Below are 26,026 nucleotides of genomic sequence, written 5' to 3'. Positions count from 1 at the left end.
AGGCATAACAGTTTGTTTGCTAGTGTCACAGAAGCTTGTTGAAGCCGTCAACACCAGCATCACTCGTTACATTATAATTATTTTACGGATATCCATGTGATTTGCAATTGGTTACACATTGAACCTATGCATTTAAATTTATTAACATGTTATTAATAAGGAGGAAAAACTGATTCTCTGATAATTAATTAAAGGATTAATATATTAATGAGATGTGTAGTCCATACCAAAAATAACTTAGGTCCCTTCCTTGAATACGTAGAGCTTATAAGATCTTCAATGAACTCCGGTGATTAGTTAAGTTGCACATAAGTTGACTTTAATACCTCGGTTACCAAAAAAAAAAAAAAAATTATTTTGAAAGTATATGATTATGCTAATCACTTTATGAGGAATTTATCTTTTCAATTTTCTTAATTAACAAGTATTTTCGTATTAAATATTTTCTTTTGAAAGTGATTTTTTTTTTTTTTTTTAAAACTTCCCATTACTCGAAGAAAGGTGATGGTATATTTTAACGGCAATAATGACTTTGTTGAGAGAAAAAGATAAAGGAGAATAATGGGAAGAAAAATTATCTTCTTCCAGTAATGGGTTCATGCTCCAATCAAAGCTGGACAAAATCCAAGGTAGAAAGTGATTAACCCCACAGAGATTTACTTTATGGCGAAAAAGTATATATGCTTTATGTTAATTTAACTAAACTACTTTATAAGAACCATTCAATACAATTCGCTCCCACCAATTAATCAACCATGGCTAGAATGGTATCATCCCCCTTCCACATTCCCTTTTTGAGTGCTAATATGATTTATTATTCTTTAATCGCTAGATTTGATGCTTTGGTTAAGGCATATTGGTTGAGGTAATCCAAAGGATTAAGACCTAAGAGCACTCACAAACTGCAGGAATCTCGTTTTTGTGACCTTCAAAATTAATAATCTATTGCATTATTATGAGAATATTGGGACTTTCAATTATGTGATTAAATAGTAAATAGTATCTCTTTGAAGACCTAATTCCAGACATAACACATGTCAGAAGAAGATTGGAAGTCTTGATAATAGTTGGGCAGCTTCCATTGATGAGAAATTGAGAATTCCAGTGATGCATAAACTCCTAAAACTCATCTTTTGAAACTATTGAAAAGTATGGATAGCATCTTTAACTTTATTGACATAACAAAAAGTACAAGATGGGTTTGCACCACAAATTTTTGCATCATCCTGATTGGGTTAAACTAACAGTTATGATATACATATATCTACATGCTCCTTGTGGCAATCCAATATAGAACCAAACAAGGGATGAAGTTTAGAAGATACTAACTATATTGTGAGGTATGTTCTTATCATAATTGCTCCAGTTGGATCTGAAATTAGATGTTTGATAAGGCACTTTCTCATATTGTTTGGTGCTATAATAAACATGCAGAAGGCAAAGAGAATGAGGTCGGCTGAGGAGAGACTAGACCCTAGAAATCCCTGCCACATCCTGCAACAAAAAACATCCAATCCACTATTTTAAAATCACGATGGAAAGCAAGCCAGTCAATAATTTACAAACTTATAGGTACATTATGTTATTGGGGACTCCTTTTACAAACTATACCAGGGCCTCAGCTTTAGCCTTTAATTTAGAGATTAAAAACCTATCTACCACCACAATTCCTAAAATCAACCGCAGATGATAGCTTTAAAACGAATAACTCAAAAAAAAAGTTGTTCTTCCTCATGATAAGCATCAATAATTAAACCCACTATCCATTCACAAGCCTAACAATAAACCATACAAAGGAAGATAGCGGGAAAAAAAATGTGAAAACTAACAAAACTCTGTGGAATAGGCCAAATGTTACTTCAAAATAAAGGGAGATGGTACTGCAGCTGGGTGAGAAACACATAGGAAACTTCTTTGCAGTTTCACTATCATCTCAACTGATTTTACTCATAAAATGCCTCATTTATCGGAATAAGTCAGCTCCAAAACGAAATCATAAATGACTTTACATGCTGAATTATCATCTTAGAAGATACCTATCATGCATAACGCAAATTAGAGTTTCATACTTTTATTCATATTGTATGTATTTGAAAACGATTTGCTTTCCATAACAGATGCCACATCTACACATCTCAAAATTTGAGATTGAAATTTTCACATGATGCTCATGTGTTAAATCAAGATTCCAAGCAATTAAAATGAAAACACAATAACAACTGGAGCATCATAAAACCATCAACCGACAAATGATTAAGGGAAACAAAAGTAAAGTATTAATTACTACCACTTGGGTAACCGGAAGAAAGTATGGAAGAACATCCTGATGCCCTCAATATCCAGTTGCAAAATGAGTGCTAGTCCAAAGAGAAAGAATGCCCGCTGACGCTTCCGCTCTAGTGGCCAAAGAGTATTCCAAGCTGAAAAAAAGAATCATCCAAAACTATATTTTACATCCCAATTGCATGCAAAGCTCTGAGTATGATTTACCTAAATGATAATCTAATGGCTATGGCCGGGCAACTATATTTGATGCCAAAAATGATTTCAGACAAATGCACACAAATATGTGGGCACCCGCTCAATTTACAAATTTTACATATAAATTACTAAGCATAAGTAAAGATATTCTTCCTCAAAGTGAAATGTATCTTCAACTTCTAGAACTTAGAAAAAAAATCCTTGAGTTATATAAAAAATAAACAAGTCAAAATGTTTTATAAACTTTTACGCTAAATAAATTTGACTAACAAATCTAGTAAAATATTCTTTACCATTAGAAGGATGTTATTGGCGAAGGGACAATATTAGAACAGCTTGGCGATTCAGATAGAAGTGAAGTATTAGAACAGCTTGGCAATTCAGATAGAAGTCAATTATTCAAATCTCTGAAGAAACCCTAGCATCAGTGTACCCTTAATAGCTAAGTGGAGAAGCTCATAATGGCAATATGCTAAATAAACCATCTACATTTGCTGCTCCCTACCCCAAAGAAATTTATTCTATTGTAATCCAAGATATCTCTATAGGTTGAGAGTGTGTAGGTAGCCCAGAATCACATCTGAAATTAAATATACTGTTATAAATAGCCCCGCTGACTACTAACTGAAAAACAAGTTGAGTGAAAGATGATAATTTCCAAACAAGGGAAGTGAAAAACTTGTTCTTCTACAACCTTAAAATTATTCTATCCACTAGTTGGTTCCAAGTTCCCCAAGCCAAACTATGGTCGCTCAACTTAAAAGCCTGAGAAAACGAAGCACAAGAATTTATAAATAAGGTAAGGTGCACGATAAGAGAGCTGTTTATCTAAGTTGATATCAGTGGAATTGAGCCATGGGATAATTTGTAACAACAATGAGTCAGAATGCTCTATATTTAAATTTCTATTAATGCATAACCACACAACTGATTCATATTAAATGAACAACATCTCAAATTGAAAGTTTGATTAGTACCTTGCATTGATATATTCTCAATACTTCTTTCACGAGCAAGCCTACCCTTGGAATGATCCTGTTTCAATATATTTGCAATTGCAGAAGCATAATGTGGAGCCTCTGACAGTGATCTCACAACTGAATAGCCTGTTCCATAACAGGAAAAAAAAGACCTAGCACTATTAAGTTTGAATATACCCAAAAAGGTGGATGAACTGTTTCTTTTATTACCTGTGGCTGGGTGCACCATGCTAGCAGCAGCACCAAATGCAAGGTTTTTTTGTTCTGTATTTGGTAAGGAACCACCGACAGGAATATAAGACCATTCCTTCATAATACATTCATAAACTGCTTCCTCAGATCTTGTGCACCCAGATAATCATAATCTTACAGATAGATTACAATATTATATTTGACATGAAAAAGATTACTAAAAAATCCATGATCCCAACAAAAAATTGCTTACAATCTATTAAAAATTTGTCACAAAAAACAGAGATTCTTTTTGTTGTTGGGAATTCAGACTTTGGGCATGAGATGCTATATAGTATGCATTAATTATGGGAGATGCCACATGTGCCATTTAGTGCTAGATGATTCATTTATGTTCATAAGCATAAGAATAAAAAAATAAACAAAAATTTCCTCAACCAATTGCCAAAACTATGAAAGCAAATCACTTTGCTCAAATTATTTACATTATAACTGAAAGTTTATCTCAATGATTAAGCTTACTCTCTCATCTTTTGAAAAATAATATGTGGATGGCACATCAAAATAACATAATTTAAAACAAATTGAAATTTGATGATCGGACAAGTGATCTTGGAAACAAATGGGAATCAACTTCATAAGTACTTGTTGTTAATTTGAATATAATTGGGTGGCTATTTGCTATGAGTTTAAGCTTTTAGAAGAAATGGTTACTTAACATGGAGTTTAATTCAGATTGAAGTTTAGATCCATGTGGGTACTGTTGTGTTTAAATGAGTATGCTCATACTATGTGACAAGTTTATTAATTAAACTTGGTCACACACGAAGTGACACGTTAGAACTAGATACTATTATTGGGTCATTTCCTATGAGCTCCTGGGGTTAATGTTCACTCTACATGCTCCAATATATATTGACTTAAACTAAAAGAACCAAACTCTTGACAACAAAAATGCCAAAACCACATTAATGGGTGGATGCATGCCATCTTTGAAATAAATGCACAACAAATAGCTCTGATGAATGAAAATGCAGACATAAATTTTCAGAATATGACATGGGTTGAATCCTGTTTTGGCTTTTAAGTAAATGATAATAAAGAAAGAAAATACTATCAATAAGATATTATATATTCATAATGAAGATTACCTCTTCAAAAGTTTTTAAAACTCGGATTCCCATTTTGTCTAACCTGGTCATGAGCTTTTTCTTTAATATGTCAAAAGGCATGCCATCTTTTGCAGCCAAACAAGTTTCCTGTGATTCATATTTGCTCAGCATTTTGCAGATAATGTTACAAATGAAAATTATAAATAAAAGTGAAAAACGTTGAGCAAACCTCAAAGAAAACTCTTGTTGATGAAACTGGCATGACATAAAGAAACGTTGGGTATTCAAATTCTAAACAGGGAACTTCTTGTTTAATATCTCTGTAGTCCATGAAAACCATCAGGCTAGGATCATATGGATTATTTTCCACCTAGAATTGCAACACAATATTCATAATAAATTATCAAAACGTTGCAGCTCTGAACAACTGCAAAACCTTTCATCGGATTGAGAGGAGAAGAAACTTATTTAAGATAGCAAACCATACAAGCCTACCTCAACCTCCACACCATACGCTGTTTGCACAGAAACTCTGGGACCCCCCACTTCATATTCCAAGAGTTTCCCTGAAGCTGCCCCAGATGCAACAGTGACAAGCCTATAATGATACAGTAGAAAATTGAGGCCAGATCATATTACTTAAAGTTCAGATAATTCACTTATATTAATATATATATTTGTGAAGACTAGCACAATAATACCCATCATACCTGCAGGGAACAACCATATCATGTTCACAAACTACAAGACGATGACCACTAGTAGATTCAGTAATCCTTTCCACTTTTGAGCTAAGATATGAAACACCTGACTCGACACACCTAGGGGAAATTAATATATATTATATATCTAGAATATACAATTTACGAACATGAATGAGTTTGAAACAACAGTTCATTTAAACCAATGATTTCAAGCAGTCTCACCTCCTCAACAGTTCTTCATGAAGCAAATGCCGACTAACTCGTCCATAAGCACGACCAATCAAAATGGGATCACCATCGTCCAAATACACAATTGTATCCCGCCAAACATGCTCAATACACCCTTCAAGTCCAAGATCTGTAAGCATAATAAACCATATTCATCTTATATTTTAATTCAAGCAGGGAAAGGAGTTTTCCAACAGGTTAGTGAATACATATAAACCTTTAAGTAATACGATTCTTATAATCTTTGGCAAGAGTAGCAAATGAAGTACTAAACTCAAAAATGCGGAAACCATTTGCAGTTTCAAACATCTAAATGTTATAAAGTAATTTGTTGAATGCTAAATCACAATATGAGGGAAAAAAAAAAATCGGTACCTCTAAATTCATCTTCCCAGACGCCATAATTATTTGTAAAAGGGAGATCCGGACCAATGAGTCCAACCTGTAATCCCAACTTAGCTGATTCTGCAGCCAGAGCAAGCCCAGCTGGGCCACAACCAATCACCACCAAATCCAAAACATCATCACTAACTGATATTGGCGGTAACTGAAAAAAAAAAAAAAAAAAAAAATCAAGACTAACCTTAAAAGTTATAACGGAAAAGATTAGAACAATATAATCCTCAGAAGAATGATGAGTCATAAACTCTATGGAAATTAAACAAGAAAGGAAGGAAGAAGAGTGCAACCTTATCAGCTAACTTAGACTGTTTATCCATGGACTTATTTTGTTGCATTTGTACAAAAACAACCTCCGAGCCGCCGGCCTTTATGTAATCTTCTTCATCAGCAAAATCTTCTTTCACAGCTACGCAACTATCTCTCCCTGCATTAACACTACTAGCTCTCACTTTACAGGAACTACAATGGTACTTTATAAGATTCCGTTTGGTTCTGAACATTTTTCTTCGAGTCCGCCATGTAGAGCAAGACGACACCGTCATTGCAGCAAAATTTCGAGCTCCAAGACAGTACTCCATTTGTGACTTCTTCTTTAAGGTACTGCTTTTCCTCTTCTGATTCCTCGGCTTCTTAAGAAGCGTGATCTTCACTCCATTGCTGTTCGCATCACAGGTTAGTGAAAATGCGGATTGTGTGAACTTTGGTTTGGTGTGTTTTGGATTTTTTTTTTTTTTTTCTGAAACGTTTTAGGTGTGTGAGTGTAAAGTGAAGAGTTTTCAAAGAGGCTCTGATTGCAGATAGGGAAGCAGTTTTGTGAATTTTAATTTGCCGAGCTGTTTAAACTGTCATCTCTTAACTGCCACGTGGAGATAATACATTGGCGCGATGTTCGTGAAAAGCAACTCCTATCGACGAAGGTTTTGTCGCTACTATTTAAGTCCTTAAGAATATCTCAAAACGGCTTCGTGTTAGTAACTAGTAAACGACGTGTCGTTTAGCAGAAAATCTCCCTCATGAGAAGAGAGAGAGAGAGAAATAAAAACAAAACAAAACAAATCCTCCCCAAACCGAAACCAAACGAAAGAGAGAAAGATGGGGAACCCGAAGCAGAAGTGGACATCGGAGGAAGAAGAAGCACTTCGAGCAGGAGTAGCTAAACACGGCACAGGCAAGTGGAAGAACATACAGAGAGACCCCGAGTTTAATCCATTCCTCTTCTCCCGCTCTAATATTGATCTCAAGGTATCTTCTTTACTGATGCTGTTTTATTATTATTATTATTATTAATGTGCTCACTTATCAGCTCCAATAATATCTAAAATTAATTAAAGATGTTATTTATTCATATATTTTCTTGATGGGTAGAGGAGGAATTTTGATGTTAAAGTTGAGATGTTTCATGGTGTTTGAAGATGTTTCTTGATCAAAGGACATTATGTGAGGTTATGAACTGTTTGGTATTGATTTTAAGCTGTTTATGTTGTTAAATGATAGGATTACAGTTTTGGGATTAAAAAAAAAAAAAAATACAATCAAGGCATCAGTTTTGCTGGGTAAGAACTGTTAAGTTGCAATTAATCCAATTTAAAAGGCAAGTTGGTTCAATAAACGGAGTAAAGATAGCATGTTTTTAATTTATAAAGTGCAATACCAAACTGAGTGAGCTTGTACATTTGATATTAACTATATAATGTGCAAAGACGTGATTGATTATTGGATTTTGAAGTAAAAGAAATTGTTTGGGAAGAATCATTCATGTATGTGGAGGTGTTCGATCAGTCATTCTTTTCTTCTGCTTATTTTGGCAAGTTTGGGGATGGGAACTGCCCTCTGAACCATTTCTTTTGACAAAGATGATGGTGGGGGAAAGGAACCAGAACATTTGCCACCTCTAGAGTATTGTAAGATGGTAAGAGGCCATTAGCTGGATTTAGTTTTTCTAGAGGTCTGTTACTTTCGGTCAGTAAAGTGCACTTTAATGTCTTTCTGTATCGAAGTGAGAAAAGGACTGAAGTTAGGGTTTAGTGCATCTAGCTTAGTTGATTGAGTCCATGTCCATGACTTGGGATTATGCTCATGATCTTGTTATTGTCTGCTTGAATAGGATAAATGGCGGAATATGAGTGTTAGTGCTGGCGGACAAGGCCCTCGGGAAAAATCACGGACGCCTAAACCAAAAGCTGGTTCAGATGCTCCGGCTGCACCATTGTCCACTCCACAGACTTCTGCTGCTGCTACTACTGCTACTGCTGCTGTTACTGCATCTGCACCTGATGCATCAGTAGATTCAACCATTGATGATTCTGCAAGAAGCTGTGCTCCAAAGTATTTTATTACCAATATAAATTTTTCCCTGTTTTTTGGCTTTGTCTTTCTTGGTGGTTTATGTGTTTTTTTGTCTTTTTTTCCCTCCTGGGGGATGCCAAAGGGGGCTGCAAAAAGTTTTAAGAATAAAAAAGGAATATTTCGAACAGATGCATCATTTTTCTTCCTTTTGCATCTACACTCTATTTTTATCAGAATGTATGGGATTAGGAGACTGGAAAAGTATAATTATTTTCCCGTAGAAAACAAAATAGCTTTACAAATTCCCTGGCACTGGTGCAGAATAGTTATTTGATGGTTTTAAGAACATGGAAAAGGAAATTCATTAATCATATGTTGTGATTTGATGGCTTTTCTTTTTGTCATTTTTTCTACCTATGCCATCAAAAATAAAATAGAAATGTTTTCATGCTAAGCTTGTTTTGTGTAGAACATGCATGTGTCAAGCACGCTTTTTGAGGAATGCCCCCTTAAAATTATATACAAATCAACAAGAAATATAAATGAGGCTCAACTATCAGATTAGGCTCAACAAGTGGTGCATTTACATGCCATTATAGTACAGGGTTGGTGGTTCAATGAGCTTAAATAATTTCTTTTCCTGGAAACAGATGGTCTGTATAACTCTAAAATACTTTACCTAATCTGTTATTCTTTTCACCTTTTAATTCGGGAACATCTGTACGTTGCATTGTTTCAGCTTGAGCATAACAAGAAATAATGTTAGTAATACTGAAATATTATTTTCTAGGAAAGTATAAAATGCTGACACAGCAGTTAGAGTGACTTTGCATCATCATCTTGTCGAATATATGGTTACTTTTATTTATCTCAGCTTCCTATTGATAAATATGAAATCATTCACATAAAAATCATCAAAGATAAGGCTTTTCTTGTTATTATCACTATTATTAATGGTTAAAATGTTCCAATATGCTGACTCTTGAAACAGGTATTAGATGCTCTCTCTATCTTTAATATTTGACATGTCAAACGGTGTTAGATTGTGCAATTTTAAGTTGTCAAATAATAGTTTAGAATAACCATAGTCATCCTATGAGGTGTTTTTAATTCTTCTGATTATATGGTGTTTGAAATAAGTACTGAATCTCCCAGGTACAATGCATTGATTTTTGAAGCTATTTCTACCTTAAAGGAGCCCAATGGATCTGATGTTTCTGCAATTCTCAGCTATATTGAGGTGTGAATGCGGCCAATATGACTAATAAACCATCTACATTTAGCTGACTTACCTACCCCAGAGAAATTTATTCTATTGTAATCCAAGATATCTCTATAGGTTGAGAGTGTGTAGCGCTAGCCCAGAAATCACATCTGAAATTAAATATACTGTTAATAAAGCCCCCGCACCTTGACTACTAACTGAAAAAAGTTAGATGAAAGATTGATAATTTCCAAACAAAGTGAAGTGAAAAACTTGTTCTTCTACACCTATAAAATTATTACTATCCACTAGTGGATTCCAAGCTTCCCCAAGCAAACTATAGGTCGCCTCACACGCTAAATAGCTCTAGAAACGAAGCACAAGAATTTATAAATAAGGTAGATAGGTGCCACGATAAGAGAGCTGATGCTATCTAAGTGATATCAGTGGATGGGGTGATTGAGCCAGGGATCAATCTTGTAACAACAATGGTCAGAAGCTCTATATTATAATTTCTATTATTGCCACATAACCACAAACTGATTCATATTACAAATGAACAACATCTCGATTGAAATGTCTTGCCCATTAGTACCCTTGCCATATGCATATATTCTCAATCACTTCTTTCACGAGCAAAGCCTACCCATTGCGAATGATCCTGTTTCAATATATTTGCAATTGCAGAAGCATAATGTGGGAGCCTCTGACAGTGATCTCACAATGAATAGCCTGTTCCTAACTGGAAAAAAAAAGACCTAGCACATTAAGTTTGAAGTATCCAAAAAAGGTGCGATGAATGCTTTCTTTTCATTACTGAGGCTGGGTGAACCACCATAGCTAGCAGCAGCACCAAGCAGCGTTTTTTTGGCTGTATTGGTAGGAACCACCGACAGCGAATATAAGACCAATGCCTTATAATACATTCATTAAACTGCTATCCTCAGTATCTTGTGCACCCAGATAATCAATAATCTTACAGATCAGATTACAATATTATATTTGACATGATTAAATTTTTTTAGTTTTTTTTTATACTAAAAAATCCATGATCCAGTCAAGGACGTTACAATCTGCCTTCACTAATCTCACACCTGTACATCGATAATTGCTCCGAACGATATTGAGCTTTGACTCTGCTATTGTCCAGATGACAGTATTTTTTAAGACTTGGCAATCTAGTTAGATAGAGTATCTCCTCTGTAACCCACTTGTTTTTATTTTTCTATCCCTTTCTCTTCTCAGGAGCGCCGCGATGCGTGTATACTAGCCCCCCTCTATATATCAGTGATCAGCTATTAATGACGACGTCTGAGGTTTTACCTAAGCTAATGATCAGTCGCCCCGTAATAGCTATCCATGCCCATCCTGTATGTCGCACACCCTATGTTAGTTGTGAATTCGATTATCATGTCGCATGGATAAGGGCCCGACATTAATCGTCGTCAACCATGAAACTTTTTTTTTTGAAACGAAGTAAATCATGAGACAGTGCTACTTTTCACGGACATCATACTTTCCAATAGACAACGAACACCATATAGAATGCCAATTATCACTCTCATCGGGCCGCTCAAAATTATGTACATTCTTCAACTGATGTTGTAGAGAGCCTGTACATCACGTCTATAGCAATTTTTTTCAAGCCCTAAGTCTCCTCACCTCTGACCCCCAAAACGTACCTGACGGAAACTATAAGTTCTGTGATCATCAGATAACGTATATGCCGATACCTCTCGCACAATCACAGAAATGCTTCAAAAAAATTTAAATTCCCACCCATTTTTGAATTCTAGCCCTTCTCCTTACCCCCTTTTTCTTTCCTACCCCCCCCCACTGTTTGTGTCTGTGCAAACACAATCTCAACAACCTCCCTCCAAAATCACATGTGCATAGCCCCCATCGTTCAGACGCCTTCGTCGGCCTTTTTTTTTTCAGTGTCATCCTGTGTCCACTGCTAGCAACCGCTCAGCCGCCCCGCACTTCCTCATCTCTCTAATAGTACTTTTGTCAAATTTGTCAACTCCAATTAGAGGCTGGCACTAGCCGCATTGAGTCTTTAGCTGTTGAAGAGGTGCAATGGGTTGACGGGGTAGTGTTCGGATGGACACCTCCCGCCGCCGGTTAGAATCAGCCAGGTAAGTTGCATCCGATAAGTCGGAGGAAGGGCTACACTGACCATGATAGTTGTACAATATTTGAATGTTACCCCCCTGTACTCTTAAGTAATGCCAATAGCTCACAAGTCGCGCTACTAGGTGGCTACTGTCTGTATAGCCCCCCCCCGGTAGGAGGGACACAGCACGTTAATCCTGAATGCATTACTCTGAATTTTTTTGTCTTTTTTTGTTTTTTTTTTTAAGCACTTAAACATCGCTACACATAGATATTTGTAGATGATACCACCTCCGTGGCTTGGTATTTTACTCGCGCATACTAGTTTTGATGTCGCTCATTACTCATTGAATGGGCCCCACTCTTCTTCGTCCCTGGGGTACTTGTACAGACAACTCTCACTATTGCCCCCCCCCCCCCCTTCTCCCCCCCTCCCATTATCATCCCTACGTGCTAACAGCTTCACCCTTAATGCTGACTATTATTTATTTCTCTATAACTCATGGCGCCCACGAACAAGAGTTACTTAGATGTTGAATACACCAGTCTAGAACCACATTACATGGAGTGATCTGTCTATAGACACGCTCAACTCAGTTGTTATGTGTCCATGAATAAATGACTAGAACGCACAGCTAAGTGTGTGTAGGCTAATGACTCGATGCGATGGCACAAATGCCCACTATATGACTACTGCTAGATTAATGGAATCCGTGTTTCACACTCTTACTTCAGTGACGTATTTTGCGTAGTGACGTATGGCACACGTAATTGATGTGTAGACATTTTATCTTCTTGTTTTAGGTTCAATGACATTGAATAAGGCTGCTAATCTTGACATAATTATGCGCTGATACTGCTTAATCGAGACCGTGCGCACCCAGAGATGTACTAGATCTGTATTTACACAAGTTAGGGCCCATATTTCCTAATATACTAGTCTCAATGCAGAATTCTACCTCTATACAATCATGTTTATATAATACTAACGCTGAAGAGATTGTCCGATAGAGTGGCTCTATGCTGCTTCTTCATTACTTCTGCTTGTTTTGTATGAGCTTTTTCCAATGGAAGTATGTGACAAAGAGATGCCATCTATTTGCATTTAGTTCTACGACACTGGAGATTTAACTGCTGTATTCGATATCTGCAACAGTCACTTTTGCCAGATAAATAGTATACCAATTGTAACGAGACTTAGTACAATGATTTAATTTAGTTATTATGTGTGGAAATAATTACAGTGTGCAGTCAAGCTTAAACCTCTATCAAGAAGATGTAGCTCTGGTTGATGGATGAAACGGCATGTACATAAGATGAGTAACGTGGCGTATGTCAAATTCTAGAGGACAGGAACTTACCTGGTTGTTTATCAAGTGCTCATGTAATGTGCGTAGGTGATTGCGTTGTAGGACCATGCCTCAGTGGCTTAGACGTATGCTACGGATATGGATTGATTACTTTCGCAGCAACTAGTAATGTGCAATTCACAGAAGATTGTCAGACTATAGTAATTTGTTATCCAAACTGCTTGGCATGCTCCTTTACAGATCATTCATGCGATCCTGGAGAATGAACGTAGAACATACGCAAACCTGTGTTCATTCGCGATTGATGAGTTGATGTATGCAACCTACATTATTATGATGAGTTCGCTAAAGCATATCAAGAACACTACCTCAACCTATCTCTACTACTCATACGCAGTTTGATGCATAAGAATATCTATGGAGACACCCCAGCGTTGACATATGCCAAGGTTACTAGATCCCAGCACACTGTTTCCTTAGATGCAATCTACGTGATCACAGTTCATTTAGACTACTGTGGTACAGTCAAGAGAACTTGAGGACTTCAGATCTATTACGTTAAAGTTCAGATAATTCACTTATAATAGTTTATATGATATTTTGTCGACAATGACTGCTAGCATAATAGCGACCAATCATATCCTGCATGGATACCACCCTTTTTATTTTTTTTTCATATCATGTTCCATATATCACCCTTAGACTGAATTGAGCCACAATACGTAGAGTATCGCGTATACCTGCGCTTGAGTTAGTAGTTACAAGATATAGTTATTGAGCGCTGGACCTGAGAGGCGAGACGATACGTGGTCAGCAGGTGAATTTGGCGTTGAGAGTACTATTATATATATATCTAAGGCGAATACGCACAATTATGTGAACTATTTGGACGATGGCGATCTCTGATTAGTAGATTCGAGTACAGCTGCTTGTTATGAATAGTGTTAGAAATACCGTAGTCAGTCGATTACAGCTGCTGCAGTCTGAACGAACTACGTGATCGCATAGCACGCGATTCGTTTCGATTGAAGCAATATGCGACTTTAACTCTGAGCGGGTCTCGATGAACGCAGACGGACATGCAAAATGGTGTATCGACCGACTAGTCCAACAAATTGTCACGATTGGTCGTTACCCGCTCAGACTATTGACATGCAATCCACATTAGGCGACCTGTGAAATTACCATGTCTTGACTTTTACACAAGATCCACTCGTTCAAGTCCAAGATCTGTAAGCATAAAAACCATATTCATCTATATTTAATTCAAGCAGGGAAAGGAGTTTTCCAACAGGTTAGTGAATACATATAAACCTTAAGTAATACGATTCTTATAATCTTGGCAAGAGTAGCAAATGAAGTACTAAACTCAAAAATGCGGAAACATTTGCAGTTCAAACATCTAAATGTTATAAAGTAATTTGTTGAATGCTAAATCACAATATGAGGGGAAAAAAAAAATCGGTACCTATAATTCATCTTCCCAGACGCCATAATTATTTGTTAAAGGGAGATCCGGACCAATGAGTCCAACCTGTAATCCCAACTAGCTGATTCTGCAGCCAGAGCAAGCCCAGCTGGGCCAACCAATCACCACCAAATCCAAAACATCATCACTCACTGATATTGGCGGTAACTGAAAAAAAAAAAAAAAAAAAATCAGACTAACCTTAAAAGTTATAACGGAAAAGATTAGAACAATATAATCCTCAGAAGAATGATGAGTCATAAACTCTATGGAAATAAACAAGAAAGGAAGGAAGAAGAGTGCAACCTTATCAGCTAACTTAGACTGTTATCCATGGACTTATTTTGTTGCATTTGTACAAAAACAACCTCCGAGCCGCCGGCCTTTATGTAATTTCTTCTCAGCAAAATCTTCTTTCACAGCTACGCAACTATCTCTCCTGCATTAACTACTAGCTCCACTTTACAGGAACTACAATGGTACTTATAAGATTCCGTTTGGTTCTGAACGTTTTTTTCGAGTCCGCCATGTAGAGCAAGACGACACCGTCATTGCGGCAAAATTTCGAGCTCCAAGACAGTACTCATTTGTGCTTCTTCTTTAAGGTACTGCTTTTCCTTTCTGATTCCTCGGCTTCTTAAGAAGCGTGATCTTCACTCCTTGCTGTTCGCATCACGTTAGTAAAATGCGGATTGGTGAACTTTGGTTTGGTGTGTTTTGGATTTTTTTTTTTTTTTTCTGAAACGTTTTAGGTGTGTGAGTGTAGTGAAGAGTTTTCAAAGAGGCTCTGATTGCAGATAGGGAAGCAGGTTTTGTGAATTTTAATTTGCCGAGCTGTTTAAACTGTCATCTCTTAACTGCACGTGGAGATAATACATTGGCGCGATGTTCGTGAAAAGCAACTCCTATTAAGTCCTCAGAATGTCTCAAAACGGCTTCGTGTTAGTAACTAGTAAACGACGTGTCGTTAGCAGAAAATCCCCCCTGAGAAGGAAAGGGAGAGAAAAATAAAAACAAGCAAAAAAATGTATGTATTTGAAAACGATTTGCTTTCCATAACAGATGCCACATCTACACATCTCAAAATTTGAGATTGAAATTTTCACATGATGCTCATGTGTTAAATCAAGATTCCAAGCAATTAAAATGAAAACACAATAACAACTGGAGCATCATAAAACCATCAACCGACAAATGATTAAGGGAAACAAAAGTAAAGTATTAATTACTACCACTTGGGTAACCGGAAGAAAGTATGGAAGAACATCCTGATGCCCTCAATATCCAGTTGCAAAATGAGTGCTAGTCCAAAGAGAAAGAATGCCCGCTGACGCTTCCGCTCTAGTGGCCAAAGAGTATTCCAAGCTGAAAAAAAGAATCATCCAAAACTATACTTTACATCCCAATTGCATGCAAAGCTCTGAGTATGATTTACCTAAATGATAATCTAATGGCTATGGCCGGGCAACTCTATTTGATGCCAAAAATGATTTCAGACAAATGCACACAAATATGTGGGCACCCGCTCAATTTACAAATTTTACATATAAATTACTAAGCATAAGTAAAGATATTCTTCCTCAAAGTGAAATGTATCTTCAACTTCTGGAACTTAGAAAAAAAATCCTTGAGTTATATAAAAAATAAACAAGTCAAAATGTTTTATAAACTTTTACGCTAAATAAATTTGACTAACAAATCTAGTAAAATATTCTTTACCATTAGAAGGATGTTATTGGCGAAGGGACAATATTAGAACAGCTTGGCGATTCAGATAGAAGTGAAGTATTAGAACAGCTTGGCAATTCAGATAGAAGTCAATTATTCAAATCTCTGAAGAAACCCTAGCATCAGTGTACCCTTAATAGCTAAGTGGAGAAGCTCAATAATGCAATATGCTAATAAACCATCTACATTGCTGCTTCCTACCCCAGAGAAATTTATTCTATGTAATCCAAGATATCTCTATAGGTTTGAGAGTGTGTAGGTAGCCCAGAATCACATCTGAAATTAATATACTGTTTAAATAGCCCCGCTGACTACTAACTGAAAAACAAGTTGAGTGAAATGATAATTTCCAAACAAGGGAAGTGAAAAACTTGTTCTCTACAACCTTAAAATTATTCTATCCTAGTTGGTTCCAAGTTCCCCAAGCCAAACTATGGTCGCTCAACTTAAAAGCCTGAGAACGAAGCACAAGAATTTATAAATAAGGTAAGGTGCACGATAAGAGAGCTGTTTATCTAAGTTGATATCAGTGGAATTGAGCCATGGGATAATTTGTAACAACAATGAGTCAGAATGCTCTATATTTAAATTTCTATTATTGCATAACCACACAACTGATTCATATTAATGAACAACATCTCAATTGAAAGTTTTGATTAGTACCTTGCATTGATAATCTCAATACTTCTTTCACGAGCAACCTACCCTTGGAATGATCCGTTTCAATATATTTCAATTGCAGAGCATAATGGAGCCTCTGACAGTGATCTCACAACTGAATAGCCTGTTCCATAACAGGAAAAAAAAAGACCTAGCACTATTAAGTTTGAATATACCCAAAAAGGTGGATGAACTGTTTCTTTTATTACCTGTGGCTGGGTGCACCATGCTAGCAGCAGCACCAAATGCAAGGTTTTTTTGTCTGTATTTGGTAAGGAACCACCGACAGGAATATAAGACCATTCCTTCATAATACATTCATAAACTGCTTCCTCAGATCTTGTGCACCCAGATAATCATAATCTTACAGATAGATTACAATATTATATTTGACATGAAAAGATTACTAAAAAATCCATGATCCCAACAAAAATTGCTTACAATCTATTAAAAATTTGTCACAAAAACAGAGATTCTTTTGTTGTTGGGAATTCAGACTTTGGGCATGAGATGCTATATATTAGCATTAATTATGGGAGATGCCACATGTGCCATTTAGTGCTAGATGATTCATTTATGCTCTAACTAAGAATAAAAAAATAAACAAAAATTTCCTCAACCAATTGCCAAAACTATGAAAGCAAATCACTTTGCTCAAATTATTTACATTATAACTGAAAGTTATCTCAATGATTAAGCTTACTCTCTCATCTTTTGAAAAATATATGTGATGGCCACATCAAATAACATAATTTAAAACAAATTGAAATTTGATGATCGGACAAGTGATCTTGGAAACAAATGGGAATCAACTTCATAAGTACTTTTTTGTAATTTGAATAAATTGGGTGGCTATTGCTATGAGTTTAAGCTTTTAGAAGAAATGGTTACTTAACATGGAGTTTAAGTCAGATTGAAGTTTAGATCCATGTGGGTACTGTGTGTTTAATGAGTATGCTCATACTATGTGACAAGTTTATTATTAAACTTGTCAACACACAAGTGGCATGTTATAACTAGATACTATTATTGGGTCATTTCCTATGAGCTCCTGGGGTTAATGTTCACCTACATGCTCCATATATATTGACTTAAACTAAAAGAACCAAACTCTTGACAACAAAAATGCCAAAACCACATTAATGGTGGATGCATGCCATCTTTGAAATATGCAACAAATAGCTCTGATGAATGAAAATGAGACATAAATTTTCAGAATATGACATGGGTTGAATCCTGTTTTGGCTTTTAAGTAAATGATAATAAAGAAAGAAAATACTATCAAAAAGATATTATATATTATAATGAAGATTACCTCTCAAAGTTTTTAAAACTCGGATTCCCATTTTGTCTAACCTGGTTAGAGCTTTTTCTTTAATATGTCAAAAGGCATGCCATCTTTTGCAGCCAAACAAGTTTCCTGTGATTCATATTTGCTCAGCATTTTGCAGATAATGTTACAAATGAAAATTATAATAAAAGTGAAAAACGTTGAGCAAACCTCAAAGAAAACTCTTGTTGATGAACTGGCATGACATAAAGAAACGTTGGGTATTCAAATTCTAAACAGGGAACTTCTTGTTAATATCTCTGTAGTCCATGAAAACCATCAGGCTAGGATCATATGGATTATTTTCCACCTAGAATTGCAACACAATATTCATAATATTATCAAAACGTTGCAGCTCTGAACAACTGCAAAACCTTTCATCGGATTGAGAGGAGGAAACTTATTTAGATAGCAAACCTACAAGCCTACCTCAACCTCCACACCATACGTGTTTGCACAGAAACTCTGGGACCCCCCACTTCATATTCCAAGAGTTTCCCTGAAGCTGCCCCAGATGCAACAGTGACAAGCCTATAATGATACAGTAGAAATTGAGGCCAGATCATATTACTTAAAGTTCAGATAATTCACTTATATTAATATATATATTTGTGAAGACTAGCACAATATACCCATCATACCTGCAGGGAACAACCATATCATGTTCACAACTACAAGACGATGACCACTAGTAGATTCAGTAATCCTTTCCACTTTTGAGCAAGATATGAAACACCTGACTCGACACACCTAGGGGAAATTATATATATTTATATATCTAGAATATACAATTTACGAACATGAATGAGTTTGAAACAACAGTTCATTTAAACCAATGATTTCAAGCAGTCCACCTCCTCAACAGTTCTTCATGAAGCAAATGCCGACTAACTCGTCCATAAGCACGACCAACAAAATGGGATCACCATCGTCCAAATACACAATTGTATCCCCCAAACATGCTCAATACACCCTTCAAGCCAAGATCTGTAAGCATAATAAACCATATTCATCTTATATTTTAATTCAAGCAGGGAAAGGAGTTTTCCAACAGGTTAGTGAATACATATAAACCTTTAAGTAATACGATTCTTATAATCTTTGGCAAGAGTAGCAAATGAAGTACTAAACTCAAAAATGCGGAAACCATTTGCAGTTTCAAACATCTAAATGTTATAAAGTAATTTGTTGAATGCTAAATCCAATATGAGGGAAAAAAAAATCGGTACCTCTAATTCATCTTCCCAGACGCCATAATTATTTGTAAAAGGGAGATCCGGACCAATGAGTCCAACCTGTAATCCCAACTTAGCTGATTCTGCAGCCAGAGCAACGCCAGCTGGGCCACAACCAATCACCACCAAATCCAAACATCATCACTCACTGATATGGCGGTAACTGAAAAAAAAAAAAAAAAAAAATCAAGACTAACCTTAAAAGTTAAACGGAAAAGATTAGAACAATATAATCCTCAGAAGAATGATGAGTCAAACCTATGGAAATTAAACAAGAAAGGAAGGAAGAAGAGTGCAACCTTATCAGCTAACTTAGACTGTTTATCCATGGACTTTTTTGTTGCATTTGTACAAAAACAACCTCCGAGCCGCCGGCCTTTATGTAATCTTCTTCATCAGCAAAATCTTCTTTCACAGCTACGCAACTATCTCTCCCTGCATTAACACTACTAGCTCTCACTTTCAGAACTACAATGGTACTTTATAAGATTCCGTTTGGTTCTGAACGTTTTTCTTCGAGTCCGCCATGTAGAGCAAGACGACACCGTCATTGCGGCAAAATTTCGAGCTCCAAGACAGTACTCCATTTGTGACTTCTTCTTTAAGGTACTGCTTTTCCTCTTCTGATTCCTCGGCTCTTAAGAAGCGTGATCTCACTCCATTGCTGTTCGCATCACAGGTTAGTGAAAATGCGGATTGTGTGAACTTTGGTTTGGTGTGTTTTGGATTTTTTTTTTTTTTTTTTTTTGAAACGTTTTAGGTGTGTGAGTGTAAAGTGAAGAGTTTTCAAAGAGGCTTGATTGCAGATAGGGAAGCAGTTTTGTGAATTTAATTTGCCGAGCTGTTTAAACTGTCATCTCTTAACTGCCACGTGGAGATAATACATTGGCGCGATGTTCGTGAAAAGCAACTCCTATTATGTCCTCCAAGAATGTCTCAAAACGGCTTCGTGTTAGTAACTAGTAAACGACGTGTCGTTTAGCAGAAAATCTCCCCCTGAGAAGAGAAGGGAGAAGAAAATAAAAACAAAACAAACAAATCCTCCCCAAACAGAAACCAACGAAAGAGAGAAGATGGGGAACCCGAAGCAGAAGTGGACATCGGAGGAAGAAGAAGCACTTCGAGCAGGAGTAGCTAAACACGGCACAGGCAAGTGGAAGAACATACAGAGAGACCCCAGTTTAATCCATTCCTTTTCTCCCGCTCTAATATTGATCTCAAGGTATCTTCTTTACTGATGCTGTTTTATTATTATTATTATTAATGGCTCACTTATCAGCTCCAATAATATAAAATTAATTAAAGATGTTATTTATCTATATTTTCTTGATGGGTAGAGGAGGAATTTTGATGTTAAAGTTGAGATGTTTCATGGTGTTTGAAGATGTTTCTTGATCAAAGGACATTATTGAGGTTATGAACGTGTTGGTATGATTTTAGCTGTTTATGTTGTTAAATGATAGGATTACAGTTTTGATAAAAAAAAAAAATACAATCAAGGCATCAGTTTTGCTGGGTAAGAACTGTTAAGTTGCAATTAATCCAATTTAAAAGGCAAGTTGGTTCAATAAACGGGGTAAAGATAGCAGGTTTTTATTTATAAAGTGCAATACTACTGAGTGAGCTTGTACTTTGATATTAACTATATAATGTGCAAAGACGTTGATTTGAATTATGGATTTTGAAGTAAAAGAAATTGTTTGGGAAGAATCATTCATGTATGTGGAGGTGTTCGATCAGTCATTCTTTTCTTCTGCTTATTTCGGCAAGTTTGGGGACGGGAACTGCCCTCTGAACCATTTCTTTCGACAAAGATGATGGTGGGGGAAAGGAACCAGAACATGTGCCACCTCTAGAGTATTGTAAGAGGGTAAGAGGCCATTAGCTGGATTTAGTTTTTCTAGAGGTCTGTTACTTTCGGTCAGTAAAGTGCACTTTAATGTCTTTCTGTGTGGGAAGTGAGAAAAGGACTAAAGTTAGGGTTTAGTGCATCTAGCTTAGTTGATTGAGTCCATGTCCATGACTTGGGATTATGCTCATGATCTTGTTATTGTCTGCTTGAATAGGATAAATGGCGGAATATGAGTGTTAGTGCTGGCGGACAAGGCCCTCGGGAAAAATCACGGACGCCTAAACCAAAAGCTGGTTCAGATGCTCCGGCTGCACCATTGTCCACTCCACAGACTTCTGCTGCTGCTACTACTGCTACTGCTGCTGTTACTGCATCTGCACCTGATGCATCAGTAGATTCAACCATTGATGATTCTGCAAGAAGCTGTGCTCCAAAGTATTTTATTACCAATATAAATTTTTCCCTGTATTTTGGCTCTGTCTTTCTTGGTGGTTTATGTGTTTTTTTGTCTTTTTTTCCCTCCTGGGGGATGCCAAAGGGGGCTGCAAAAAGTTTTAAGAAGAAAAAAGGAATATTTGGAAAAGATGCATCATTTTTCTTCCTTTTGCATCTACACTCTATTTTTATCAGAATGTATGGGATTAGGAGACTGGAAAAGTATAATTATTTTCCTGTAGAAAACAAAATAGCTTTTCAAATTCCCTGGCACTGGTGCAGAATAGTTATTTGATGGTTTTAAGAACATGGAAAAGGAAATTCATTAATCATATGTTGTGATTTGATGGCTTTTCTTTTTGTCATTTTTTCTACCTATGCCATCAAAAATAAAATAGAAATGTTTTCATGCTAAGCTTGTTTTGTGTAGAACATGCATGTGTCAAGCACGCTTTTTGAGGAATGCCCCCTTAAAATTATATACAAATCAACAAGAAATATAAATGAGGCTCAACTATCAGATTAGGCTCAACAAGTGGTGCATTTACATGCCATTATAGTACAGGGTTGGTGGTTCAATGAGCTTAAATAATTTCTTTTCCTGGAAACAGATGGTCTGTATAACTCTAAAATACTTTACTTAATTTGTTATTCTTTTCACCTTTTAATTCAGGAACATCTGTACGTTACATTGTTTCAGCTTGAGCATAACAAGAAATAATGCTAGTAATACTGAGATATTATTTTCTAGGAAAGTATAAAACGCTGACACAGCAGTTAGAGTGACTTTGCATCATCATCTTGTCGAATATATGGTTACTTTTATTTATCTCAGCTTCCTATTGATAAATATGAAATCATTCACATAAAAATCATCAAAGATAAGGCTTTTCTTGTTATTATCACTATTATTAATGGTTAAAATGTTCCAATATGCTGACTCTTGAAACAGGTATTAGATGCTCTCTCTATCTTTAATATTTGACATGTCAAACGGTGTTAGATTGTGCAATTTTAAGTTGTCAAATAATAGTTTAGAATAACCATAGTCATCCTATGAGGTGTTTTTAATTCTTCTGATTATATGGTGTTTGAAATAAGTACTGAATCTCCCAGGTACAATGCATTGATTTTTGAAGCTATTTCTACCTTAAAGGAGCCCAATGGATCTGATGTTTCTGCAATTCTCAGCTATATTGAGGTGTGACTGAATTTTCATTCATCTTTTTTTTTTTTTTTCTTGTGTATCAGTATTTGGTGATTCCTAGTGGATGGAGCTATATATTTGGACAAGGAATTAACATCTTCTGCTGGATGCTAAAAAGTTAATAGGCATATTAAAATAGAGTTAGGATAATTGCCACTGCTCTCTCCTATTTTTCCACCCTCGTTTGATATTGTTTCTAATAATACTCAAGATGTAGAGTGTAACTGAATTTTCTGTGTCAATGGTTTGTCTAACTCTTATTGCTGTTGTGACATTTAGAGAAAGTGCTGTTAGAAAATCTCACAGATAGTGGATTATGTCTGGATATGTCATTATTCCCCTTAAAGGTTTTATTCCTTCACTGAGAGGGTTTCTGGGTTCATGCTTGACCTATTAGTTTTCTGCTAGGCCTGGCAAGTTACCTGAAAATGTTAAATAAAATATCTTGCATCTAAGCACACAAAGAACAATTTTACTGTCATGCAGATGAGGAAGGATAGCTGATACCTGAAATATGAATGAAATGAATGTAGATTTCTTACTTTTCTGATAATGTAATCCAGCTTCTTTGAAGACTAACAAAGGACACCAAATTATAACAATGGTTCACTTATAAGTCTTGAGTGAGATACAAAATTGCTACAATCTTACCATTTGTGAGGTTTTACAGGGTTTTCACCATCTTCACATATCTTATTAATCCCTGTTTATAGGTTTAAACAAAGTGATGGGAAAGAAAATGCTAAATTCAAATGACAAGTATCTTGTTTCTTTGATAAATTTTGCAGCAAAGGCTTGAGGTGCCACAAAATTTCAGGAGGCTGTTAAGTTCAAGGCTGAGAAGGTTGGTTGCGCAAGAAAAACTTGAAAAGGTTAATGTCTTTATCTTTTATTTGCTGATTCTTTTTACAATAAGATTTTCATACCTTTCATTTCTTTTTTATTTCTTATTTTTTTTTAAAAAGAGTGCCATATTGCTGAAGTTCAATGATTGATACTTTTCTTTTCATTCGTTTTGCTTTAGTGTAATTTAATGACTGATTTTACTATTAGACGTCGCTTATTTTCCTATTTATCCATCTTTTACAGCAGTCTATCATGTTAGATCAAGTTATTTATGTGTAGGATCTGTCAAGTACCTTGAACTTTCTGGTTGCCTCATTATAGTATAAAAAATTATTATTGAAGATGAGAAATGTCTGGGTCATAATCTAGATTTAGAAATTAATACCTAATATTCCACCTTTAAGTTATTTAACATTAGATTTCAAAAAGATGTGTAATATAAAATCTTTTCTGTTCAAAATCCCTGGAGCTAACTGGAGGACACATCATGAGGTTCATGATGACCTTTAAAAGTCTCTAGCCTCTGCAATAGACAATGAGGTGAATTCATCTATAGGGCCCTAGCTAGACCGCCAGTTCCTTTAAATGGATATTTGATTTCCCACAATGAACTGCTCAGACAGTCAATGCCAAATTTGGTGCTAGAATAAAGGCTTGAAAAGATATTGCTTATTGGTGCTTATAGAAGACTTTACAATTTCCTTTGTCTTGTTCTGTAGAATAGGAAGTTGATTTTCTCCAACTTACTAAGTGATCTACGAAAATTGTGGCCTTTGTGAAGTATTCATTATACTTTTTGAGATCTAATTTTGATTTGTGACCTCGCTCATTTTTGCTTCACCATTTCTTAGATGAAGATAGGGATAATGGAGGTATGGTGCAATAAGATAGATAATTGGTTTATCTACTGGCAGTTCACCCCTCTACTGATAAAGACATGTATTATTAGAAAATGGATTCTATATAGATGAAGATAGGGATAATGTAGGTATGGTGCAATAAAATAAATGGAGAGAAAATATATGGAATCCTTTTTTCGTGTATGCCACAAGGTTTTCCTAATACATGGAATTACTAGTAATTTCTAGTGATTTGCAGTCTTTGTTTCTCTCTTGGCAAAACGTGACAATATATTGCAGCTACATATGCTAGGCAAGAGAAGTGTTAGATGAGCAAGGAAATCAGTTTATGGAATTTGTGAAAATGAATACCATCAGCAGGCTTTTGTACACAACATATCTAATACCATATCTTTTAGCTTTTAGGCAAGGATGGAATACTAAACCTTCTAGTTATTACATGATTGGACTGCAGGTCCAAAATTGCTTCAAGATAAAGGAAGAAGCTGTGTCAGGAACACAAACACCTATTCCAAAGCAGAAGGATATCCGGCCTAGGCCATTGCAGAGCACTAACCATATATCCTCTGCCGATACAGTAGAAGCAGCAGCAGCAGCTGCAGCCAGTCAGATTTCTGATGCTGAAAACAAGTCTTTTGTGGCAGCCGAAGCAGTTAAAGAGGCAGAGAGGATTTCAAGGATGGCCGAAGACACAGATTCACTGCTTCAGTTGGCCAAAGAGATTTTTGAGAAAAGTAATATTAGAATTACTTTTTTGCTTCTACTTATTTAATTTTTTGTCATTGCATTTCTATGTTCTATGTATTCATTCTTTTTTTTCTTTTTTCTTTTTTTTTTTTAATAACAGGTTCACAAGGTGAAGTTGTGCTTCTGGCATATTGATTCAGTTCTTATCGATTAGAGAGATGACACCTGCAAATGCAATTAGCCTCTGTAAATATTGCTTAGTGTTTGATTGTTGTTTTTGATGGGTGTACTGAAGCTAATTGCATGGCTGGTTTTATGGTAATCATTTGTTCCATCAAACTTTTCAAATAGGGTGCAACAATATTGGTTTTTTTTTTTTTTTTTTTTTTCTTCTCCGAATAAGTTTATACGGTAACTCCACAAGATAGCAGAATCAGATTTTTTAAAGTGTTTTGTATACTTCTGAGTTAGATTAATATACTTTGGGGTTTTGCAAAATTAGCCCCTTTCATTTACTTGGTTCACTTTGATTACCACTACAAAGTTGAGCATGAGAATTCATAAAAGCGAATACTGTTAACAAATAGCCATTTCTCGTTTATTATTTATTTGGAATGCTGAAATTGTCATTGGTGAGATTTTGTTATTACTTGGTCAATAGTTTCTGGGTTCCATATACTGCAAGGATACAATTTGATATTGGC

At 35.9% G+C, this 26,026-nt stretch overlaps 2 protein-coding genes and 2 pseudogenes across 2 annotated transcripts; 2 read left to right on the top strand and 2 right to left on the bottom strand.

The window, feature by feature from the left end:
* Window positions 1-1,125: 1,125 nt before the first annotated feature.
* Window positions 1,126-6,874, bottom strand: LOC116113694 (lycopene epsilon cyclase, chloroplastic). Its single transcript, XM_031399853.1, has 11 exons — window positions 6,387-6,874; window positions 6,073-6,244; window positions 5,692-5,827; window positions 5,476-5,586; window positions 5,261-5,363; window positions 4,995-5,135; window positions 4,805-4,912; window positions 3,672-3,768; window positions 3,459-3,587; window positions 2,288-2,420; window positions 1,126-1,494 (listed from the first exon to the last, which is right to left on the bottom strand). Exons 1-11 carry the CDS (start codon window positions 6,675-6,677, stop codon window positions 1,329-1,331), a joined length of 1,587 nt encoding a protein of 528 aa, XP_031255713.1. The 5' UTR covers window positions 6,678-6,874; the 3' UTR covers window positions 1,126-1,328.
* A 257-nt stretch (window positions 6,875-7,131) lies between these two features.
* On the top strand, window positions 7,132-9,631 carry LOC116113664 (telomere repeat-binding factor 4-like). Its single transcript, XM_031399822.1, has 3 exons — window positions 7,132-7,341; window positions 8,204-8,424; window positions 9,541-9,631. Exons 1-3 carry the CDS (start codon window positions 7,192-7,194, stop codon window positions 9,629-9,631), a joined length of 462 nt encoding a protein of 153 aa, XP_031255682.1. The 5' UTR covers window positions 7,132-7,191.
* Window positions 9,632-15,521: 5,890 nt separating this feature from the next.
* On the bottom strand, window positions 15,522-20,232 carry LOC116113680 (annotated as a pseudogene).
* Window positions 20,233-20,508: 276 nt separating this feature from the next.
* On the top strand, window positions 20,509-25,724 carry LOC116113681 (annotated as a pseudogene).
* The last annotated feature ends 302 nt before the right edge of the window (window positions 25,725-26,026 follow it).

Source organism: Pistacia vera, unplaced genomic scaffold (genome assembly GCF_008641045.1).
Source record: "Pistacia vera cultivar Batoury unplaced genomic scaffold, PisVer_v2 Contig688, whole genome shotgun sequence".
Classification (NCBI taxonomy): domain Eukaryota; kingdom Viridiplantae; phylum Streptophyta; class Magnoliopsida; order Sapindales; family Anacardiaceae; genus Pistacia; species Pistacia vera.
The sequence above is the reverse complement of the archived record's forward strand: the minus strand, read 5'-3'. Positions and strand labels throughout refer to the sequence as shown.